The 25753-nt window shown below is 39.4% G+C and overlaps 1 protein-coding gene across 1 annotated transcript in view; it reads right to left on the bottom strand.

The window, feature by feature from the left end:
- LOC141004351 (inactive N-acetylated-alpha-linked acidic dipeptidase-like protein 2) overlaps nucleotides 1-25753 on the bottom strand; it is a 438618-nt gene that overhangs the window by 198043 nt on the left and 214822 nt on the right. The window contains exons 7-9 of the mRNA XM_073475786.1: nucleotides 16381-16648; nucleotides 5053-5172; nucleotides 750-882 (exon numbers count right to left, since the gene is read on the bottom strand). Of these exons, the coding sequence (XP_073331887.1) occupies nucleotides 750-882; nucleotides 5053-5172; nucleotides 16381-16648 (521 nt within the window). The remainder of the gene's footprint in view (nucleotides 1-749; nucleotides 883-5052; nucleotides 5173-16380; nucleotides 16649-25753) is intronic.

Here is a 25753-nt window from a genome sequence, read left to right as displayed (position 1 = left end):
TTCCACTTAAACACCCCCCACCACACACACACACACACACACACACACACACACACACACACACACACACACACACACACACACACACACTCTTACACATGCTCACACAGCAGTCCAGACATCTGCTGGGGCTCTACTGGGTCTTGCCACTGTGGTACTGGGACTCTTACAAGGACTAAAGATACTTCAGCGGTAATGACACGTCCCTAATGGACAGACCGGGCAGAAAAACAGGAAGTGGGGACAAGACTGAGTGTCGGAGAGGTCATCCATCTTGGGAGGGTGATTTAAATACAGTAGAAAAGAGTCACAGAGATACAGAGAGATATAAAACGTCCTCTGCCTGAGAGCGAGGTAGGAAATGTGAGTACGTTTCAGGCATTGACCAGATTCCAAAGAGATCTGACCTCAGATCTGCTTCAATTACTAATAACTATAAAATTATGTTTTATTAGAGGTTGAAAAACACTTTTAGAGTTAGAGCAGTGTTACAAATCTTAATGCCCCTTTGCTGTGGTTTACTAAAACAAGAATGCCCCATGTTCCCTCCGTTGTATTATTCACATCTTTGTAACAGGTGTAAGTAGTGTGAAATAAAACTAAAATACAGTTGTTTTTGATTATAATTTAACAATGCTTATTACCCTGTTTTAGAATACAGATTGTAAATCAAACGCAAACTGATATTTTTAACCTGTGTTCCCAATCTTGAATGGATTGTGGATTTTACACAAAAAGCACACACTCACCAACGGCAGGGTTTCCTCCTGGGTTCAGAGTGACTCTGAAGGCTTGATGCGAGATGTGGCGGCCAGGTGGGGCGTCACATGGGTCGATGTAAAGCAGAACACCTCCGAAGCCGAGCTCGGACAGCAGGGACAGCTGGACACGCACACAAACATGGAAACGGTACGATGAGTAAGAAAGAGCGATGGCACATTCAAACTCAAGTACACAAAGATGTGTTTAAAATATTTGTCACCTACAATACTTTAACTTGCTCCACCATGTTTCACAGCTAGTTGCTAACTGTCCATCTCATTTGGTGCTGGGCAGCTGGAGGACAGCTGGAAACAGGATTGATGAACGAGGTAAGACTGACCAGAAAATGACTCCCTGTAGGTTCCCCTGTAAACCTTTGTCACTTGTACTGCCCCTCTTCACGTTAGTCATTTGATTTATTGTGATTGTACAGATAACAATTAGTGCAACTTTAAAGACACATGTTAATTTACAAGAATAAAAAATGCAGAAATCAGACACAGCTCACATAAAGGAGGCTAATGGATGAAAGAATGGTGTCGATTTACTGTGAGACAATATAAATTTGTCAACCTTAACACTGTTTATAATGTGTGTAGCTATCACACTGACGTCTCTGGGTGTGTTGGACTGTTGCAGACAAACCAATGAGCAGGTCTGCTTCGTGCCAAAATGGGATTTTTATATGATTTTATATAAAATGATCATTTTGATGAAGCACATTGGTTTTTGTCAGGAATTTGCTGAGTCACCCACAGACACAGTAAATATGTAATCGTATGACTGGTTGTTTTACCTCGAGACAATCAAAGGTCATACTGTATTGATGTTTAGTTTGCCAACATCAGTGGTGATAATAGGGAATAGTTGCTGGGTGGGAGGAAGTGTGCTGCCGCTGCTGCTGCTGCCACCGTGCAGAGCAGTATTTCATTGTTGTCCATGGGAGATGTAGCGTCCTTGTTTTTTATGAGCGTAGATGACTATTTTATTGAATATGTGACACCAGCCACGGTCATTCTCCTCTCATCACGACTCTGTCCTTCACTGGAGAACAGGGACACGCACACACACACACACACACACACACACACACACACACACACACACACACACACACACACACACACTCAAATACTCTCAATTATATGCACAAACAAAATTGCCCACTTACACTACAATATTCTAATGCGAGATATTCATGCATACCACACACACACACACACACACACACACACACACACACACACACACACACGGTGTAAGCTGTGTTGTCTGCACACACTCGTACAAACACATGTTTATGTGGGAACACTTGTGCCACAGATCTTGATGTTATGATGATTGATACCTGAATACAGTACGACAATTTGCGGGAACAGACGGTCCTCATCAGAAAAATGACCATGTAGATTGATTGTGCAAGCAGCTTATTACGACATATTTTTAAGAAAGAAAGAAGACATTTTAATCAGAAGAGAAAGCTCTTCATTGACTGACTGACTAAACACACTAAATAAACAAACTCTGTTTGTTTTATAAACAAACTGACCTTAAAGGACAACACAATTTCCTATTGTTTTACTTTGTTTATATGTGGCGGACCCTGTCATCTTTCTAACTTCAGACAGTGTTCTCGGGACATTACTGTCCTCTGAGAACAGCTTAAAGAAAAAGAAAATATTTTTGGGTTTGAATTATTACTTAATAAATATTGTAAATATCAAAATTCTGAGTTTGAATTTCTTCTCCAAAACTACATAGTGCCCCCTCAAGTTTCTTGTTAGGCGGTGCCCTCTAGTGACTGGAGTAATTATCACAGCAGCAAAGAAGGAAGTCAGGTGAAGTCGTATGAAGAGGGACAAAGTGTATTGGGAGGAGGACGGGATGGATGGGCATGTCCTGTGTGAAACCAAAAGTGAATGAACTGTTATTTTAACATAATTGATTTATGTCCCAAATGTAACATAACTTAGCTTAGCTTTTTTGTATCTTTTTTTTTTCACACCAACGACATTTCGATCCTGTGTGTCCTGTACATAAGGCAGAATTGACATAAAGTTGACTTTGACTTATGATTCTCATATAATTCTTGTAATTCTCAAAATAGTTGGTATTACACGTTTCTCTATACAGTACTGAGTTTACTTTTAAAAAAACTCTCTACACAGCTTTCTTCACTGACAGCTCAGCACAGAAGTCCAGACATCCACATGTCACATTCAAGATGCGCTGAGAAACTAAAACACTTGATACACATTTCAACTCTTGTACCAGAACGCTGACAACATCTGCTGCTGTCTACCAAACAGCAACACTTTGCCACTCATTATACTGTATAATGAACATAAAGATCAACAACAGCAAGCATGAGCAGTATCACTATTGTCTTTGTAAAAGTATCTTTTATCTATTTATCATTTCTTTTTCATGTCAAATCACTGTGATCCAGAGTTTGGTCCACACTGTTGTGCTGCCTGAGTTGCCTACCGATTTTAAAAACCTGTAATGGAACCAAATGAGTTAAGCTGACATGGTCAAAACATGTTTTACGTGTGTGCATCAAATATGACTCTCGCTGTATATGTGTAACATTGGGCTTGCAGTCACCGTCACACACTCATTAGTGAGAGTACAAGGCTCATCAATCATTCCTCCCCATTTATATGTAAAGGGCGATCATTTCTCTCAGCTGCCGACACACGGAGACATTATGAAGCACACCTGATCAAATTTGTCACAAACTGTGGGCGAGGAGGAAAAATGGGTCAGCAGCCTGTTGCTGGAAGGGTCCCATGTGACAGGAGGTGCAGTCTGATTTAATGGAGTTTTCAAAGTCTAACTGTGTGTATGTAAATGCAGCATGGTGACCCCTCTTTATTTTCTCATCTCATTTTTTTTGTAACCTCCATTTACTCCTGTTATGGCTCATTAGCCTGTCATTTATCCCTAACCTCACATTCAGCAGCGGAGTAATGTTAAGTGGATAAAGCAGTGATGATTTTCTAATAAATTTAGGTCCTGTATGGCTCCTGAACCAGACAAATCTGCAAGCTCATGTTTTATTTGCTCAGACAGATCTCCCAAGAACATTTATTAAACTGCCACCATGTGATGTTTCAGACATTTTTTTTTATTATTTGTATGTCTGTCTCGCACCTAGAATTTATCACATTTGGATATGCAGGCTTTTGTGTACATTTTCCATTTACTAGTTTTCCCGAAGCATATATTAATTTATAGTCATTTGTTAAATACAGACATAGTGTTTTTTGTGGGCAGAAAAGCGTTGGTGGGGCGCTCGGGAGCACTGGGATGAAGCACTTGTGCGTTGGTTTTGTCTGTTCGTTTTTTAATTGACATCGTTTTGTTTTGTTTTTTACCATGTGCGCCAAAAGGAGGATGCTTGCCCTCATACTTTGCATGGAAGATGAGCTTAATAGACAATGATCAATAATGCTATATCATTGTACAGTGTAGCGCACCATTTGACTATAGTAGGTCAATATTTAATCAACCGACTGACATAGATGGATACATATACTTGTGTCATAAGCTACATACAGTACAGTAATTCCCATTACTCAACGCTGCGGTCCACGTGGGGTTTGTATTCAGGTTTGCATAACTGAATTACTTTAAACAGAAACTGAAAATGAATTTATCAGTAATTAACATGTAAGTGGATGTTTAGGTTTTGATTAACTGGATTTGGAATTTACATTTTCCCTGTCATGCTCTTAATTGATAGGAAAACTGCTTTGAGCTGAATGTGGCACACGTCCAAGCAGGAACAGGCCTCATCAATCAACGCATTGCTGATGTTATTTCTTATTTAGACTAATGGATTCAGACATCTTTTGCAGTGAAGAGGTGCAGTCACAAAGAGTCAGGTATGATACATGTATGGCGAAAAATAATATACAGAATTAGTCATGCGTGAGTAGCCATATAAATTAGGCCCTGTTCAGTTTACAAAACCCTGTTCAACAAGCTGTATTTGGCTTCTTTAAAAGGCCAGTAAACCGTAGTATGCAAGTATATTACCATACTCAAGATCATCTCGGAAAATCAGATTTAAACCCTCTCATTATGTGAAAATCAGTTCTTTGTCGTACCTTGCACTTGTACATATTTTAAAGCTCAAAAGATCGAAATTCTTCAGTCTGGGTGAATATTTCTGCAGGATTATAGTATCAGGTAGATCTCAAGTGCAGCATTAAATCACGTGTGATTCCCTTGCGGACAGAGCAGAGCAGCAGCACTTTTTACAGAGTTTTGATTTCATCTTACCTTGTAGAGCAAAGGTGCTTGGCCAAGCTTGACCACAGCAATCTGGTTGGTCAGGTTCAGGCTGTCTTTGGCTCTCCTCAGGTCATCCACGCTGCCATACTTAACATCCACCACCTCCCCCTGATGAAGGAGAAACGGCACAGAGGCTCATGGATCAGTGAGTACTAAAATCATTAAATGTCCTTAAATCAAAAGTACGCCTCCCAAGTGTCAGATCATGTATACCTGTTTATATGCCTCAGTCTTCTGTGTGCTCATTGGCTTATCCGTTCTCTGTGTATGACCTCACTCTGCATTAGGGCAGGGTATCGGCCACAGTAAGCCCAAAGCACAAAGTATTGAAAACTGTCAGGTTTTTTGTGTTCAAACATTTAGCTTGAGCAGATATTTCCAGTTTTAGCTTTGCCATCTTTGTACTTTATTTAATGTTCGACTTATGTTGATCTTCTTTCAGATCAAGATCAACAGAAGGTCATGTTTGGCTACCACTGTTAAGACAATATTAAAAGAAGGGTCATGGCACCCCAGTAGTTCAGTTGGCAGGACATGCGCCCAATGTACTGAGGCTGTGTCCTTGCCGCAGCAGCCCAGGTTTTGTATCCGTCCTGTGGCCCTTTGATGCATGTCGTCCTCTGTCTCTCGACCCCTTTCCTGTCATCTCTTCAGCATAAAAAGCCCAAATAATGATAAATACAAATAAAAATAGCAAGTACTTGGCCGAAACAAGTATCCATTACTAAAAAGTTATTTTTACGAGTACAAGCATCACCCCAGTAAAACCTGTCAATGTCAATGCCCAGACTCGAGAATATCCTCATTTTGTAGCTGACCGAAGTTTATTCATTCAAGTTTAATATTTTGAGGCCGTTCTGTAAAAAGCTTTCAAATAAATCATAAATATAGCAACTTCTGATCAATTTAAATGTTATTTTATTGGTCCGAACTACTTCCCTTTAAACACCACCCACTTTCTGTTTACGCCACGCCTATCTGAGTAGATACAAATACAGATAATTTACTTGGTTGAATACATACAGATACAGATAATGGTTTACTTGCACATACCTCATTTTTGAAGAGTCGGTTAACTACCCAAGAGGAATAGTAGTCAGCCTCTAAAGAAAACTCTTGTATATTCATCTGTGTCTCTGGAGGAGCTTTTTAATGTCTGAGACAATAATGATGACACAGGGGTCAGCTCTGCTTTGCCTGAAACGCACAATTCAAAAAAGCCATGTTCCAAACTCAGTGGCGTGGGGATTGAAAGATGTGCATGTGAACAAAAGGACACTATGAGGTTTCATTATGAGAAATACATGATCCAACGGTTTTGTACAGTAGGTCAAGTCAGGTCAAGGCTGGAAATTCTCTTTTGCTTTTAATTTCAATTCCTTTGAAAATCTGTTGCTTGATCCAAGTCCAGCACTTAGCTGCCAGAGTTTAACTTTATGCAATACCTTTTTACAGAGGTTCTGAAAAATGATTGTTCCACAAAGCGACTACAAAAAAGTTAAAATCCGATATCACATGATAAGATGCAGAGTCTTACTTTTCATATAAACAAAGAAGACTCTGCAATTCAACAACAGTTACAGACATTTTAGAGGCAATTATAGAGATTTAATGAATTGGCAGTGTGCATGTCATCACTCTTGATTTAGTCATTATAATCACTAGCATGGCACTGACTGATAATAGAGTAGGATTACTTTACAGCGCACTGAAATTACTTTAGACAAGTGTGTTTTGTGTGTACGTGCATGTGTCTGTGAGCGAGCGTTATCATCTACCAAATTAAAGTGACCTAGAAGTTGTTGAGGAAAGTCAAAGAGCTACTTTTTGGGGTCTCTCTCTCTCTTTCTCTCTCTCTCTCTCTTTCCCCCCTCTGTTTCTCTCTCTCCCTCACCCCTCTCTGACACTCTCCCCATCCCCACTCCCCCCCCCCCCCCCACTGCATCACCTGGGCCTGATTCATTTTTCATGTGGCCTGGGGGCGAGTGTAACACGATGCTGCAGTGGAGAGAAAAAGTGAGGGAGAGTACAAGAGAGTGCCTGGATGTGCCAGCGAGAGAGAGAGAGAGAGAGAGAGAGAGAGAGAGAGAGAGAGAGAGCGCACATCTTTTGCATCAGGGGAGCCCAGGAGAGGAGAGCAAGAGAGATTTATCGCTCCTGCCTGCATTTGCATCATAAAAGTTCTCCATTTAAACTGCAGACCATGGAACAGTACAAGACGCAGCAAATTGAAATACAGGAGAATCTCTGTACGCACCGAGATGGTGCTGCTTGAACTAGATCCATCTCTCTCTCTCTCTCTCCTCCCTCCTCCTTCTCTTTCGCTTCATCACGGCGAGGTAATGAAATTAACAATTTAAGTGGCCTCTGTCTGGCTGAAGCTGTGAGCATCATTCTCCTGTTGAGATGACAAATTCTCCTCTCGACCCAGCCAGGCATTCACACAAGATTTTTTAATTTTTTGAAGGATGATAAGGAGACCAATATATGTTGATGGACTTGTTGATGGATGTTGGGGCCCAATATCTCTGATTCATTGTGTCCGCCACAGTTGCATCCTGCATTTAGTCCATTTATATGCACCGATCAGCCACAACATTCAATCCACCTGCTTTACATCGTGCAGGTTCCCCTCATGTCGCCAAAACAGCTCTGACACATCGAGGCAGAGACACAAGACCTCTGGGGGTGTCCTGCGGTCTCTGGCATTGGGACATTGGCAGTGGATCCTTGCGTTGTGGGGTGGGTCGGACAAGATGATCAGTGTTATTCACTGCACCTGTCAGCGGTGTGAATGTAGCGGCTGATCGGTGTATATTTTTATCAAGCATTTCAGGGAAGCAAATTAGTCTTAACTGGCCAAAAATGAGTGAGTGTATTTTAGCCCCACTTTTAGGACAAGGGGTGAAAGCATTTTATTATTTTTTTGACTGACTTTGTGCTGACTGACACTTTAGTAAGGGGAAAATGCAAAGACTGCCAATTGTTCTGACAGCCCATTACTCCGAAAGCCCATTTGACCAAAAGCCTGTTATTCTGAAATCAAAAGCACACTGCTGTGAAGGCCCATTTTACCAAAAAAACGTACTCCGGTATTACCAACTCATTACTTACTTGAACCCAAATCTTGAACCCTTTTGCTGAACCTCACCAAGTAGTTTTGATGCCTATACCTAACCAACATGTATGTGTTGTGCAAATGCACAGAAAACAGAACAAACTGTCTGACAGCTATGAAAACTAAGAAATGTTATATTGAGACTTTAGAACAAAGAATGAATATGAAGTGTTCCCTAACTTACCAAAAACAAATGGTGCAAAAGTAAATAAAACATATATACAATACAAGGGTTCAAGTGTATATATATATATATATATATATATATATATATATATATATATATATATATATATATATATATATATACTGTATATATATATATATACATATATATACAGAGATTATATTTACTTCAGTTCATACAGTTCTTTTCTGTTGACATGTTGACTAATGTGCATAATTAAATTGTAATCCTGGTTCAATACATAAATAAGATAAATGTGTACTGATGGAATCTGTACAGTATATATATATATATATATATATATATATATATATATATATATATATATATATATATATATATATATATATATGTATATATATATATATATGTATATATATATATATATATATATATATATATATATATATATATATATATGAAAATATATGAATATATGAGTAAATAATATCAAACTTAAAGACCTCCACCACTGTAAAAGGTAAAAAGATCCTTATTCCATCGTGATGCATGTTCCTGTTTTACTGTATGTGGTCACAATCCTGTGAAAATCACTCTTGTGCAAACATTAACTGCAGAATATTCATAATCACACTGAGGGCTGGCCTTATAGAGGAGATGATTTTATTAGGTTCTAGAGCACATGCGCCTACATTAGCATATTAATGAGGAAAAACATTTTTTCTTGAAACTGCAAGAACTCAATTATGTTCTAAGAGGCATAGCTCATATTAATTGCAGCCATGATTTATGAGAAGATAAGTATGATGACATAGCACTTACTTCTAAATAATGCTAATAACCTTAATTACAGATCGTATTAGTATAGCTTCTTATATTAACTTATTGTGGTTGATGAGAGATTAGGCAGCTCAAGTATCTTGTTAATTTAAGCTGTCTATTAACTCTGAAATTATTTAGACTGAGGACCAGTATAGTAAAAGAGCTTAATCTATTTTTGGTCTGGTGGGGAAACAGATCTGGAATACTTTTGCTTGTGTATTACTATTACTTTGCACCATATATAATGAAACATATTTGGCTTGTCTGGAAACAAAGTAAGTATTCTTTACAGAAAAGATGTACCTATGTATCTTCATTCACAATGAAAAGATGTAACGACATAAATAAGTGAAATGTTTTGACAAAAGCTAATTCATATAGCAGGGACTTCCCACATAGATTAGGTTATTATTGAGTTCATTCACTTGGGATATAATTAATCATTTATTAACATATCATTTTGGAGTGTAGATTGTTCTAACAAGGCAGCTTTAGTTTACACAGAGGACGCAAATCCTGCAAATGTTTACTCTGTGATTATGAATGCACAAGTGTATATATGCATATAAATGTACCTGGGCGCTTTTACAAACATATCGTTAACCTGATGGATTTATTGAGTTTGCTCTCTGGAGCGAGGAGTGCATGTAGAACTTGTGAAACATATTTAATGTTCTTTTTGTAATGGGCTCTTTATGATTGGTAGGGAGGTCTTGTTTGTGTGTTAGAGGTTGTATGCATATGTGTGGGTGTTTTTATACATGTGGAGGTGGGTGTAAACCTGTAAAACACAGGGAGTGCCATTAGGGAAAGTAAGGAGGTGTGTCACACCATAAAGGGTATAGGGAGGGAGAGAATCGGCTACTCGGGGATGGGATTGGGCTTCCAAAGAGGATACAGTCATCTATCCTCTCTGGCAAGGCTGCGTTTGCCTCCGAAGAAATGAACTGACAGGCTCTTTAACCATTGTCACATAGGTAGGAAACTGTCAACCTGGCCTTTCACAGCAGTTCCTTCAACCATCTTCCTGCATCAACCTTCCTGAGTTGTATTCAGATGAAATCCTCAGGGAGGAGTCCATGAGATCACCCATAGCCTGATGGCCCAGGCCTTCAGCGTTGACAGGGGAAGAATCATTTGCACTGCTCTACAGAGAGAAGTCCTCCCTCCTCTTCTTTGGTGCAGACATTCAGCAGCCAAGATCAAACTAAGTGCTGGAAAGATGGCATCCAAGCCCACCTGCATCCTCAGATCTTTTATACACAACAGGAATCCTCCCGGAGACGTGACCAACTCCTGACTGCAGCAGTATCCAGTCCAGCCCATTCCAGGTCTTCCTGTCTCCCTGTGGTTTTTCTTGAGTCTGGAAGTAGCAGAGTGGCTGACCCCATTTGTCCTCCTGCCTCTGACAGCAGACGGCCAAAAGTAGTTTCTAATAAAGGGCAGCACTTCATACATTACATCTTTCCTCAAAGAGTAAAGATCCTAACCTCTCAAGTAGACTCTAAATCTAAGGCTGTGTCGCTGGGAGATGTCAGCTATTGCCCAGAGGCACCTCACCTGGGCTGTGGTGTTTCATTACCCTACCTCAGGTAACGTCCATAAGGGGATAGCCAGATCTAATATCAGGGAGTCATTTGTCTCTCCTTCTCCCTCTTCATTGGTTTGAGGTGCCAGCACCCCATTCTTTTTTCTTGTACCACGCAGTAGGGTTTGAGGCACCTTCCACTTCACACATATTTTCTCCAACTCTTCAGTTAAAAAGTAGTTGAGGGGTTAGTGACTTTCCTTGTATAATCCACACATCCAACACAAACACAATCCCGCTTCTTTCCAGTTCTGTTGTGAATCCAGCAATCGTGATTAACCTTCTTCCTGCCAAAATCATCAGACTTGCCGATAGACAAATACGGCACCATCTCTTTCTCTTTCTCCCGAGGCTGATGCAGATCCAGCAGGGAGTAAATCATAACAGCTTACAGCCTTACAGTTCTTGAAGCTTGTTACTGGACAGAGCCCTTACAAAGCAGGACCAGTTTGTACTATTTCTCGTTGGACTGGAGCGATGCCAGTCTTATGGGTATGTGCATAACTGCATGTCTATCTTGCCCCCTTGTTCAGAGTTCAAGGACCAGTTGCAATGTCAGTGTTGCCAGAGAGTGCGCTGATCTGATGACGAACCTTGGCAGGGATAACTAACACCACAGCACGTCAGGGAACTTTTATTCATAGACTCAATTACTATGGCCAGTGACTATTTGTTTTGAGTATTAAGAATTCAAAAACGGTTCTTCACGAGTGCAATGGATGAAGATGGTAATTTATCCAAAAGACAGGACAAGACAAGAGATAAAAAGTGGAAAAAGAGAAGAAAAGGCTGTGCTGAATTAGTCAGATGCTTTTCCCTACAGCCTCCCAGGTAGGCTTAAAAGTGAGCATTTATAAAGCATCAATGAGTTTTTTGATGCTGTGATGTTGAGTTAAGTAATGAAGCCTGCGCCTTTACCCCAGCTTACCTTCGACATTGTCATTTGCATCCAGCTGGATTTGAATTCGAATTTAATTGCTCCTTTAACATAAATAATTAATGTCAAGAAAAACTATAAGCAAGTGTTAGCTGTTTACTTACTTGGGTCAAACAATACTAATAGAACACAGCAGAGTTCATCATGTACAATGAAAACCAAAGGGCAGCTACTTAGAAATAACTTAATAGAGAACTGGAGAGGTCAGCTTGTTAGAGTTCACAAGCTGGAAATAATCAAATAATTCATAAGATTCTTCTTTTTTTAATTACCACATGATTTCATGGGTTTGTCTTTGACTGTGTTATACTTTGAGATACTTGTCCACTGGGAAATTATTAGGAAATGAAAGAGCCCACAAAGTAATTTTTTCTTCGCCATAACATTGATTAATTTACAGTAAAAGAAGACAAACGGGGGCCGTTTCAGGGCCAAATTATAAATCTACTCAAGTTTCACACCATGTAGTTCTCGGACTGTGAAGCAGTCGATTGAGTCTGGAGAGAAATATATAAGGTTTTATAATCTGGTAGGTCAAGCAAGAGCAAAATGTACAAAAATATATTCTGCAATCTAAAGGGGAACTATTTTGCTCTAATCTGTTACCATGTACTGTAGGTCCCTACACATACATTTACGTACTGTACCAACTTTATCATGTGTCTGTTTTATATGTTCTTATACATTCTTGCTAGTGGTGTTCAGTACATGTTCTGACAAATCTTTATCAATTGATCTTCAAACACTGATCAGTAGCTTGGTGCCCTCACTGATGACTGAGCACATTGTTGTCAGGTCAGCCGTGATACTGACTACATTACTTCCTCATTAAAAGATTATTAAAAGACAGTAAAAGGCTTAAAGTTTTATACTGAACTGAAGTTACAGCTTGGACTGTCAACAGATTGGACAGTCTGCGTTCACCCTCTGCTGAATGAAGTCCATTTAAACAGTGATGTGACTGCTTAATTTCAGAAAAAACCTGAATTGATAATGAATCTTTAAACTGAACTGAGCGGACTTATTCAAATCTGCATAGTGATTAGTGGTTACCTCATCTTGTCCTTCCAGTTGTGACCAGATGGTCCCCATGGCTCCACAGGGAGGCTGATCTCTCACTTCACTTGATGGATAACACCCTCTGGTGAGTGAGTACAGTGCCAGGAGGATTTGTTGTACTTTGTGTATATGTTGATGTCTCCTGAGATGCTGCTCTTGTATTTTCTCAGTGTGTTCTTTACAATGGCTCCTCTGATAACTGGGTCTGTCTCTGGTGTCCTTTTCCACATCCTACTCTGTTATTACTAGTACTGTTTTTTCTTGTATCATAGAGAAAAATAACCACAAATTCATCATTCTCAGTGACTGAGCCCCTGTTTAACCATTTATGGGCAACTTAACAAAAAATGCCAAATCCCCTTTACACTGTTCAGCATTTACTGCTTGTACTGCTTGTACTGTACTGTGGGCATGGAGACTTTATAAAATAATTGCCATCACTTTATTTAGCGAGTCTCATACTTCCTTGCAATTTCCTCGAAAGGACCTAATATATAACGGTGCATAACAATCCAACATATATGAAGAACTAAGTTCCAATTGTTAATGAATAACTTTATTTTGGTAGCTTTTTTAAGAAATTCTCCTCTCCTCCTCTTAAATTGCAGCTAAATGATAATTTCTACCTCACAAGTTTGTCTCTATTTTAAGTATAAAATGTGTGTATGATATCTTTTATCCTCCATTTTGTTTTTTATTACAATTTGCATATCGCGATATTGCGTACAACAAGCATGGTCACATAATATTTGTCCGTCACACATTGAGAAAATAATACAATCTTCTGATTTGATCTTTTAATCTTTCTTTTGTGTGCATGTATGTGTGTCAGAGCATAGTTCCTGCAGCACCAGCAAAACAGTGCCACCAACAGCAGGACTTATTAGCCTGGTATACTTGCTCTGGGCCGCCATCCATCCATCACAAACGCCATATTTAATTGTCTGAAAGCCATGTTTAGATCCGGCAAACTGCCGCTTAATTCAAGGCAGCGTGCAGGAACGGGGCTAAGAAATAATCTAGTGATGGATGACTGTGACCCTCCCTTTGGGTAGACTACGACGAGTGGACAGCTGGATGGATCGAGCAAAGTGGAGAAAGGAGAACGAGGAGAGAGGGAGGGAGAGAAAAGAGGAGGAAAACTTGGTATTCACAGAATCACTCCAACTTTTCATCTGCCCTCAGGCCGGCAGCAGCTCAAGGGAATAACAAGCGTCTCCTTCAACCCCTTTTTTCTGCTCCAGGGATACAGAAAAGTAAAACCCTCTAAAAATAGTGACTGTATTTCTTTGTGTGTGTGTGTGCATGTGTGTGTGTGTGTGTGTGCGTGCATCTGCTGGCTAGCATGTGCAAACTACATGCATAATGACTTCCATTAACCTTCACACTGCTGAAGGATGACGGAAAAGATTTACAGTGCATCTAGCATGATACAATGCAGAAAAAGCAAATACCATGTTTTTTTCCATTACAGCATTGAATTTCTCTGCTGTTGTTCTAATCACAAAGTCTATTTTTATCTTAGAATAATGTATAATGTGTGTGAACCACCTCTTGTCTGCTAGAAATGGCCTGAGGCACCCTTGTACTATCTATAAAAACAATGATCCTCTTGAGTATGACCCACTTAAAGGTTTAAGGTTTTAAGGTTTTTTTTATATAATGCGCATTTGTGTAACATGTAGAGATGCATTTAAAAGTTAAAAGAGTTTTTCTTCATAAGATATCGGTTTGTAATGTGGAAAGGTGTATGATTCATGATGATTCATTCATGATGGTTTACATTCCTGCAAACCGGAGATATGTTCAAATTTGAATGAGTCATATGTACAATATTGACATTTCTACAATATGTGTCATATCACCCTCACATAATGTCGTTCACATGTCAGGAAGTGGACGGTGGTGATGTGACAGCTCAGCAGAACGGCTGCCGAGCCAGTGACCGCTGTTTGCGATGGTGTTTTTTGTAAGCATGAAACCTCTGCTTGTTTTTAATGAGACGTCAGGACATTTTCCATCCATGTTTGTGATGACAGAAACTGTTTTTTGGCTGTTTTTCCGTGGCTTTATTTGATAGCATAGCTGAAGAGACACGGGGAATGGGATGAGAAAGTCGGGGACCACAGGTTGGAATCAAACCCACAGTCTCTGTACATCGGGGTGGACGCTCTACCAACTGAGCACCCCAGATAGAGGTATTTTAAGCCAAAACACAATCTCTTTGCCACCTAAATCTGACCAGAGCATAGGCACAGCATCAACAACATATAGTTGAAAAAATGTCTTTGTTTGAATGTTTGAGTGCTGTTGCGAGTCTGATATGACTCCTTAACATTTCCTGTTGACAGTGTGAAAGGTCTATCAAGGGGAAATGTTAGGCAAACATGATTCAACTGCTCCAAATGCCACAGGTGAAAACAAAGACACAGAAATATAATGCTGTTCGATGCAGGTCCAGTTACTGTGGCTGATTACGCTGTTTTTTTTATTACATTGTGATATCCTGCTCTGTTCAGTGAGATCTATCAGTCAGTCATCGTCACCTGCTGAGTTCAATCAGACTGAACTTGATGCATCAAGTTGCTGGAAGACATCGTTAACAATAACCTCATTAAATATTTGTCCTTTCCTGTGTGATGAATGAATGTTTCCAATAATGTATTAATCTCTTCAGATGTCAGCCGTGGGAGCTTTTCTGTATTTCAGACGTGGCCCTGATGGTATAAAAGAGTTCATTGTGGGTGTAAACTACTTTCACACCCACAGTGAGAGACACTGTAATAAACATGTTTAATTCTTACATCTGAAATCAGGGCGACACGTAGTAGAAGCAGGTATTTTAGTCAGAAAAGAAGCAAATGGTGTGATGCAGTGTGCTGTCAGGGAGAGGGTATTTATTTATATTCCACTTTGTCCACAGGTCTCAGTGCAGAGCCACGGCTCACCTCAGGTTGACATCACTCTTTTTTAGTTCAGTCACCTTCAGCTCTCTCTGTAAAGTTGCAGCATGAAGCATTTTTATTGAATGTCTTTGCCTTTTTTTACACAAACTGCAACTGAAATTAAAGAGTCAAGCTGTTTAAAAGGATGGTTTTTAAAGATTTCTGTTTTGGTGCTGGAACATGCTCTGACTGGATTTCAGGGGTAACCAAGGGACATGACTCCAGTGGTGGTCTACCCACCCCCCAACCCCAAGTCTGCTCCCAGCTTATAAAGCTGTTATTTGCTTAAAGAATCATTATTTTTCAGTTTCGACTATGCTCAAGTAATGACTAATACTGAGGAGAAAGGATGCACGAGTACATGGTTTTCATTTTTGAAAATATGAAATGAGCTTATGCATAATTTGTGTTCACATCTGCTTCAGATAATGTCTGAAAGCTCTGCAGCACATAAGAAAATTGGAGTTGAAATGTTTTCGCACTTCCAGGAACTTTGAACTATGGTTGGCCTACAGTAGCTATAACATTTAAAGTCACAACCTCTAGCTATGACCTTTACTGATAGCCCTTCAGTGGTCGGAGGCTGAGGACCTGAACAATCCGACAATATGAAGGTGTTGAGGACCAAGAGAAGCGTGCAGCAGCCAGGAGGGTGAAGAGACCTTTGGTTTAAGAAATGTCAGGACAGGGTGATGGTACCTGCAGACTTCCAACAGCAGAGTAGGCCGCGTAGGAGAAGCGCTGCTTCGGCAGGTCATTCGGTCCGCGCTGGTCACAGGGGATCCCGTTAGGCAGGAAGCACTGGTGACTGGACCTGTCGGTGATGGTGTTGGGTGTGGAACCAGGCAGGCTGAGCAGAACTGTGTGATTGGACAGACGGACGTCAGTCAAACCGAGTCCCACCCACTGCCTGTAGAGGTACCTGGCTCTGGCTTCCTCGCTGTCGTCTGGTTGGCTCGAGAAAGACCTGGAAGCAGGAGACGAGAAGTCCTTGTTATGTAATGCAGCAATACAGCATATATTTACTTCAGGCTCAAAATACAACAGATTTTTACACTTGCTACTCATGTTCAATACATGGAACTGAGATCTTGGTATATCCCAGGAATCCTCACCAAAGTGGGGGAAAAAAACAAAACATACTTGCAGAAAAGTCAGTCCCATTGGTCAGCCTGATGGTTAGTATTTTAAAGGCTATCATGACTTGTTCAAACCTCATTAACACCACCATGTGCCACCATACAGTAACTGTCATTTGAAATAGCAGACTATGGTAATGTAACTGGGTCAGTCGCTCAGCTACAGTGATTTCTGCAGACACTCTCCCATATTAACAGTGATAAAATGAACTGGTGAAAAACAGAGCATTGGAACAATTTGCCATGTGTGTTTTTAAAAGGGAATTAAGAAATATTACCACAAAATCTATTTTATTTGAAAAAAACAGCAGAAGAAAAATTTGAATAAAAGCCATTAAAGTCTAAAACGGTACTCCACCTGTTTCACACTGTACGCCTGTAACATTCACAGCTTCAAAATCCATACAGCAGAACTAGAAATATTAACTGAATTTGAATTTCACATTCTTCTTTTAAAACTCTGCAACTACATTACCCATAAGACATCTCAACTGCCGACAGCTCGGTCTGAGATTTGAGTGTATAATGCAAGAGGCAGCTAAAATTAACCTGAGCTGAAAACCTAAAGCAGAGATAAGGCGCAGGCTAAAAGGTCTGGAAACCTTTTTTTAAATTATTTATTTTTTTTATTTTTAAACTTGTAGTCTTTAGGCTTTAGGCCCTGTATGACTTCGTACTCTGCGCCACCTACAAACACACTTTGATGTGCAAAATTCAGTCGAGCTCCCCTTTAAAAATTCTTTATTACAGCCCCCGAAAAAACCCGGCTTCAAAGTCACCTATTTATCTATAACATTAAATATTCATGACTTAATGAGGACAAATCAAAAGCTAAAATGGGCAGTTTTTTAATATATATTTATTTTATTACTCATGAACTCCTAATCTGCTTCATCAAGACTGTGTGGTGACCAAACTGCCCACCGACTGTCTTCACAGTCCAACTCAAATCTTGTGAAATCCTGATTGGTGGACAGAAGTATGTGTCAGTTTGGTTGTTTAATAAGCAAAACTGTGTTATCTCAGAACATAGTGTGCTTTTGCACAACCTCATCGCCCACAGTGAGAAGCTGAGTTAGAGATTACATGAAGTAATTATTTTTTAAATCATGTGAATTCCTTCAGTGTTTCTTGTGAAGCCTTTTAAATGTAAGTTGTAGAGGCAGCTTTTTTTTAAGTTAAGTTTTAAGTCACTTTTATTCTTTATACTTGTTGTTAATAGATCAGTGCATTGACATAGGTGTGTCACTGGGAGTGAGTTATCACAGTCAGACAAATTGCATCCCTCTTTTGCACAAACAAGCCTATAAACGACCCAAAACAGAATGGTTACTGTTATTGAATCACTTTGATTACAGTCAAAATATATGATGAAAGGTAACTCTTTGAAGTTTACAGAAAAAAACACGTTATCATACACATCATGTATTATGTATGCATGTATGTATTATGAGGCTTTGTTCTCTCATTCAGTGTATAGCTTGCCATACTTAATTAAGGATTTACCTGGATGCAACCAAAGTTGGTGTTAACCATCTCACAATAGATCAGCCAGTTTATGTAAATCAACGAGGCTACATGAATAAAACACATAGTGAGGGAACGGCTGCTGTTTGAGCAGAAAAAACACGCAGTGAGAATGTGTTTATTGTGTGCTGACTCAACATACAAACACAGGAGATTGTTTTTTCTTCCCCATTATATTTTGCAGATAATCATGAAGTTAATTACCGTGACAGCTTTGTTCACATCTCACGGTTTTTAATGACAGACCACATAATGACTTTTAGACAATGTGTTTTATTTATTTATTTTTAAATGGAACATGTTAATCAAAGATTCCTTCAAAGACTGAATGAAGAGAAATCCATTTGGCACTTCAAAAAACTGAGGATGATAATTGCGATGCTTCTGCTAAAGTGAAAATAGCTTTACTTTTCTTTTTTCTTTTTTTCTTTCAGCTTCTCATCAACCTCTTTTTCTTTCACACACCGTCCTCACAGGTCTCAGTCATCCCTGTTTTCCTAATTGCATGAAAGCCATGTCAATAAAATTTGATCCAGGCCCTTATTTGAGTCTCTGCTGCCGGTTTTGTTTGGTTCCTGGTGTTTACTCTCTTTATTGTTCTGACTCTGAGAGGGCTGGAATCATAAGTTCAGCAATAAAGACGTTTCCAGAACTGGACTGTGCTGGTATTTCAACCTTCTGGCGGAGAACAAATATACCATCCAGCACTGAACAACACCTGGGCCTGAGATGATAAGATATCTCAATAAAAAAATATTTTTCTCAAATATACAGTTTACTCAGAACGACAAGATGAAGCAGTTTTCTGTGTTAAAAGACAACGAACACAATCGTCACCATTTCTGATTAATTAGTGTTTTATTTCTTAGATGTTTAAGTTCATTTCTAAATCATTTATCGAGGGGGAGGTCTTTATATAATCTATATATAATTAATATTAATATTTTCTTTATTTTACATTTTCCCTTAATATATAATCTGTCTTTCTTTCTCTCAATACTTTTTGTATTCATAGATGATGACTACGATGACTTATTTACAAAGTGTATCTTAGTTGCTAAATACAATACTACATACTAAAGAAGGCAGTTTGTGGTTTTAAAGGGAGTTAAAAGTTACAGGCTGAGGTCTCACCCTGCCTCCAGTCTATGCTAAGATAGGTTAAACACATCCTGACTACAGCATGTAATTTGTAATTTCGATTTGGGAATATCAAGGCACCATTCCAAGATGGTTGTCCCGACTACTAGCCCTGAATAATGCTGTAACCATTTAATATCCTTTGATTTTGAATTTGGTTTTTGCTGTCCAGAAAAGCACAACTGACTTGAATTCTTAACTGAACCACAATGGTGTAATTTAAATATTGTAGCAGGCTTGTTTTTTTTTGTCGCAAAAAAATATTAGGCAGAGAGATAAACTCCCAGGAAGTTCTCCTTATCTCACATCAGAACACACAGGTGCATCCACACAGGTGGGAGGTCACTAATCCTGTGAGTAACTTAACTCGTGGTGCGTTAACGTCTTGACCACAACAGTAACCATAATCAATAAGAAACATTTGTGAAGAACATCAACACTGATTACTGCACAACAGCTAACATTGGCGGTTATTTAGATCACATTCAAACACTGTTTACTTTGGTCTATGGCCTCAATTTCCTTGTCCTGCATCCTGCAAAACTCAGCTAACCTACTCCCCGACACGCTACAATTTTTTGGCATCATCTACCAAGACGACTGATTTTTTGATTTCTTATTTAAATGTTGCCTAGCAGTATCCTTGTCTCTTTTTGCCCTTTCGATTGTCAGTCTGGCTGAACTGTTGTACAGTGTTTTGTTCTTCATAAAACTAAACATGACTCTTTTTGCAAACCCTTTCACAAAAAATAACATCTGCAGTAATTTGTAAAGAGGATGTTCTACAACCTAAAAGCATGAACAATCATTAGAGAGCTGTACCAAATCAAGATTTTTTTCACAGCACGTTCCACCATTTTGAACTATAATGTACTGCTATACGGTCAATTTACAGAATTTTTAAAGGTCTAGTGTTAATTGTGTTGAGTATACTGTATATCAATGGTTTATAAATGGGTACTAATCGTCATCTGCAAGTGCAAAATTTGAGAATGCATTTTGGGTATGTAGTCTTTGTTTTCTGTGTGTCTAGTGTGAGTGTGTGAGTGTGTGTGATATCTATATCAGTCTCAGCAACAGATGGCCCAAACCCACAATTCTGCTATTCTCTAGTCAGCAGGCCACGTCTCATAGCTCGCCAGGAGCGGCAGCAGGAGGCTGTGTGTGCGTGCTGCTGTGTTTCCGCGTGTGTGTGCGGGTGTGTGCATTTCCGTATGTGTTTGCTCGCAGGGACCTTCATCTATAAGCCAAGCTGTTGGAAGGACTCCCTGCGGTTTGGGACACATGCCCAAATCTGACGCCTCGCCTCGTGTCTCAAGTGACTTTGAGTGTGTCTGTTTGCATATGTGTGTTGATCTACACAGCTGTGTGTGCATGTCTTTATATCTGTCTGTCTACAGCCGTATGAGAAACCATACCCCCACCCCCTTCCTCAAAACCACAGTGGTGGTATTCAGACCTTTTATTTACATAAGTAATACTACAATGTCAAATAAAATGATAATAGAACTACTAGTCAATACACAAAAACAGCTTTAAAGCATCACTTATCAATATATTACATGACCAATGAATCCACTGACTGTGACTGTGAATATGAAGAGAGTTGCTTGTAAAGACAAATCCACAGATAATCAACAAGGACTCTGCAGTTTTGCTCATTGCTCCCCCAATGTGGTGATGTTATGCAAGCAAATTTACTGTGTTGGTCGAGTCTCGCACTTTCACAATGTTGTTTACAAATAACTTTTCTTACAAATAGGACTCACTGTAGAATTTCCCAAGCCAACTCGTATGTATAGAAGAAGCTGGAACAAAGGGTCTTAAATATGCATTTAATGGCTACGCACATGATACCACAATACTAAGTCAGTGTTATTTCAAAACAGGCCGAGGTTAAAGCTTCAAGTTAAAAAGTCACCGACTTATAAAACATGTACTAGATAGAAACAAAGTGGCACCTTTGTGCTGCAGGGCAGTGCTGCTAGTTTGCCTTGGAAAAATGTAACATAAGACTATTAATCCTTTCTCATAAAATGTTCACTGTAGAAATACAGGGTTGTATTTTAAAGAACATGTTTCACTTCGAGTGTCGAGTGGATTTCATGTTGACTCAAGATGACTTTCCCAAAACTTGGGAGCAGGAGGAGGCCGCTAACATTGCTCTCACCTGTTAGTAGCATCAGTTCCCACGCACTGGATGGGCCGATCCTCAATTGGACTTTATCTCATAAAAAACTACAACCACATATAATAATGTAGTTAGCGAATGATATGCAACCTTTCGGCCTTAGAAGAAACACCAGGCGACTACTGTAACTGCTTGGCCAGTCATGCTAATTTTGCAGCTTACATTTGAGCAGGCGGAGACTGTTCTTGTGTTTTTGAAATTTGCAAAGGTAAAAAAATAGCGGACTTATCTAACTCTTTAAAGGTTGAGTAAACTAACTAGAAAACCTCAAACCTTGACCAATCTGCTATACCTAGTTACCGTTCTATCTATGATTGGACAAATACTGTTCAGAGGATTAAAGAGAATCAATTAGTCTTTATTTCAATTAGTTGCTTTCCCTTTGTATCTGTTGTTTCATGACCTTTTTTGGGGAAGATTTCCCACCAGTGTTGAAACCCGACACCTACATTTATCGGGGCAAACAGGGAGAAAGTATGATGCCTCAATCATTCTGAAGGACACTGGTCACTCAGCGCAGTGGGCCAGTGCCATTTTTGTGATTTAGTTTATTAAAATTTTAATAGATCCACGTTCCAGACTCCACTAAACCTGTCATTTCAGAAGGTTACAATCCCATCAATATCATGCGGAGATGTATCCCTTTTACAAGGCAGATGGCTCTCCTTTCCTTTCTTCCAGCTAATAAGATTGAGTATGGATATCATGTACATCATCTGTGTTTATTTTGAGGGAATTATTCCAAAAAGCAAATTCAGAATCTTCAAAAAAACAAGTAAATCTGTGTTATTTCCACGCTGCGTAACCTTTTTGCATGCTTGAAGAGATGCTCTGATTGTTTTGAAGTGTTAACACAGTATTTGAAGCCCAGCGACTGTCATTATCTGATGAATAGATTGAAGACTCTCTATCCCAAAGAGAATGATGAAAAAAAAACTGTTTATCCTTAACTTCAGCCAGATGCAAGTGTTTCATGAAAGCCTTTTTTTTTTTTTTTTTAAGTTTCATATCTTGTCTATTTGGCATCTAGGGCTATAATTAATTATTTATCCTCAATATCACAGACAAACGGGGCAGGAGAAGGGAGCGTCTCTTCATTGTGATTTGAAACAACAGTTCAAAGTCTGGTCTCTAACTCCCAAGCTGAAATTTCTGTGCAAATCAAAAGCTTTTGTATTATTAAAAATTGGAAAAATGGTAATGTTGCTTCAAAAACGAGTGTTTAGCATCATTGCACCATCACTTTTGAAAGACAAATAGACAAATTAATTTTGGCAACATGGGTGCATGTTTTTGGTCTACGAGTCCACTTTAAAAAAATTCCACTCATTTCTCTTTGTGTAGCCTCATTTCTATTACATGCTTTATGCTTGTTATAATGATTATGTGAGCGGGCTGATAAATCACATGTTCAGCTCATGCAGAGTGTGGATATAATTGCCTTAGTGAGAGCTCTCTGTGTGCTGTCTCGGGCCAGGCAGTCTTGGAATATGAGTCGCTGTTGCCTCTGCTGGCAGCTGCTGAGGATAATATATTCCTGTAGCACACAATCATTTTAATAGCTCATCCATTTGTTCAGGAGACAATTGATTTTCTCTGTTTCCATACACGTTAGTCACATTTGATTTCTCTCATCCCATTTGCATTTGTCACATTTTAAGAGCGTGGCGCCTGTGCTCAAGCTCCATGATAGGAAATCTTTATTCAGGTGCCAGGGCTGATGTTAAGGTGGAATCTAAGTGATGATGGAGGCTGCCAATAAAGAAGATTCAACACATCACTGGCTGTTCTTATGCAGTTGCTTTATAGTGTAACTCAGAAGGGAGGAATTAGAAAAGGTACATCATCTGAGAGTTCAATCACGGATACCAGGACGGGAGTCCATTCTGGTGCAGTGTTGCACGAGATGTTCGGCTACCATTAAAGTTATCGGTAGCATTTACATGTAAAACCTACAGTCAGTACATATTCATTAAAGAACAAATCCTGTCCGGTTTGTTTGGACTCATAAGAAAGATAACTAGGTAGTTATAAGTACAGTAAAGGGCTGCAACTACAGGCCATTTTCATTGCCAGTTAATCTGTAAATTATTTGCTTGTTTAAATGTTCAGTTTTTGGGGCTATACAATGTTACACAATCGTGAAAAATGTTGATCAGTGTTTCCCAGAGCCCAGGTGAAATCCCCAAATGTCTCATAATGTCTCAATCCCAAAAATATTTAGTTTACAGTCATACAGGGGTAAAGAAACTAGAAATATTCACATTGACCTCCAGATTCCACCAAGCCGCTCTCTGGACTCTGTACCACCCAGACAAGGGAGGTGAACTTTGGCAGGACAAGTTTTAGGGAAGACGTTTTAAAAATATAACATTGTGGGGGATTATTTGATCAATAATGAATGAACGAATGAAAGTACAGTGCACATACTTCAGCAGAAGAAGATACACACACACACACACACACACACACACACAGTGTATCGCCTCTAAATGCAAAAATAGGGATTGCTCTGACTCAGTGAAGTAGTACATCTGTCATGTCTGTCAGTGATGAAAGGAGAGACACAATGTCCTTTAAAACACCCGTTTACCTCTCCTCAGATCAGACTGCTGTTAGACACTCAGGATGCCGATGTGAAAGGACTTTCCACAGTACGTGCATTGTGATGTGCTGTAGTGGACGAGGTGTAAACAGAGAATGGAAGCAGGATTATCAGTCTAGGTGTAGTCACTCCAAAGCAGAGAACACCACTGATTTCCACAGTGAACCTTTGTTTGCGTGGGGAGGTGCTACTCAACTGTATAATGTTGTCTATGACACTGAGGTGCCCTCTTCTAAAAATAATTACCCTGATGATGTCACCATTGTTTGAGTGGTTATGTGGACACTGTGCACGGCTGTTATACTGATGCTCTCTGATTTTTTCTTACAGCTTGTGTTTTGCTGCCTGTGCATCTGTTGTTGCCCTTTAATATGTAAGGCTACATAATGACATCATAAAAAGATAGCAAGTAATTGTAATTAGAGTTTTAAAATAGAAATGGTGTTGTTCCTGTGGACGACTCTCAGTCTTCCTTTAAATGCTCAGTGACAAACAATAATACAAATACAACAAAGCACCGTTTTTCCCTCGTGTTTGTGTGTGTTTGATGTTTGATGTGTGTTTGTGCGAGTGTGTTGCCGAGGACGACGTCACAGCCGTGAATCTAACACTGCGGTGATAAATGAAGACAGAGTTCAGAGACACGCTGACTTTGAGCAAAGCAGCAGTGAAAGAACAGCTTCTCACTGAATGTAAAACAGGTGCCGTCGCTAGCTACACTGCTGAATAGCAATGCGTGCGCACACACACACACACACACACACACACACACACACACACACACACACAGTACAATTAACCTTCGACACCGCTGAACAAAATATTACATTTTGCCCTCTGAGTCCTGGTAATAAGGGCAGTTAGGGGGATGAGAAAGAGGGGAATTTTGAAAAGAAGGAACGCAGTTAGCCACTTACAGCCATCTTCATCCTGGTTTATGCAAGTCTAATATTAAGTTGGGACCTCGCCTAATTAATGAATTCAACCCCACCCCCCCATAGCGCCTTTATGAACCGCATTTCCATGAGGTAATGAAATTCAGTGAACTCAGCAATGCCCCAAAACAGCTGTATCTCAGTCAGGAACACAGTGCCATCAAGTTAAAATTATCATAACTAAATTATTGGACAGTTTTATTTGGCGAGAGACCTGTTTGAAGGCAGATACGGAGGAATGACTGAATTGCCATAGTGGTAATTGTCTCTTGTAATTGTAAAATAATAATTTCTCAGTTCTGAATAGGTTTTTTCCTGTAAGCCATTCCAATTAACCAAAATGCCAAAGACCATTATTAATAGTGTTACTTAAACCCGTGTAGTGACATGTCAAAATGTCTGCAGTTAAAATACATTATACAACAAGGGGTTGCATAAGGAAATGGAAGTTTATAAACTCCTTCATGCTGCATAAATGACAGAATATATATAGTTATTTATATAGAACATTTACATAAACACGTAGTTGTTTTGA

This window comes from Pagrus major, chromosome 11 (genome assembly GCF_040436345.1).
Source record: "Pagrus major chromosome 11, Pma_NU_1.0".
Taxonomy (NCBI): domain Eukaryota; kingdom Metazoa; phylum Chordata; class Actinopteri; order Spariformes; family Sparidae; genus Pagrus; species Pagrus major.
This window is presented reverse-complemented; position numbering and strand designations above follow the sequence as displayed.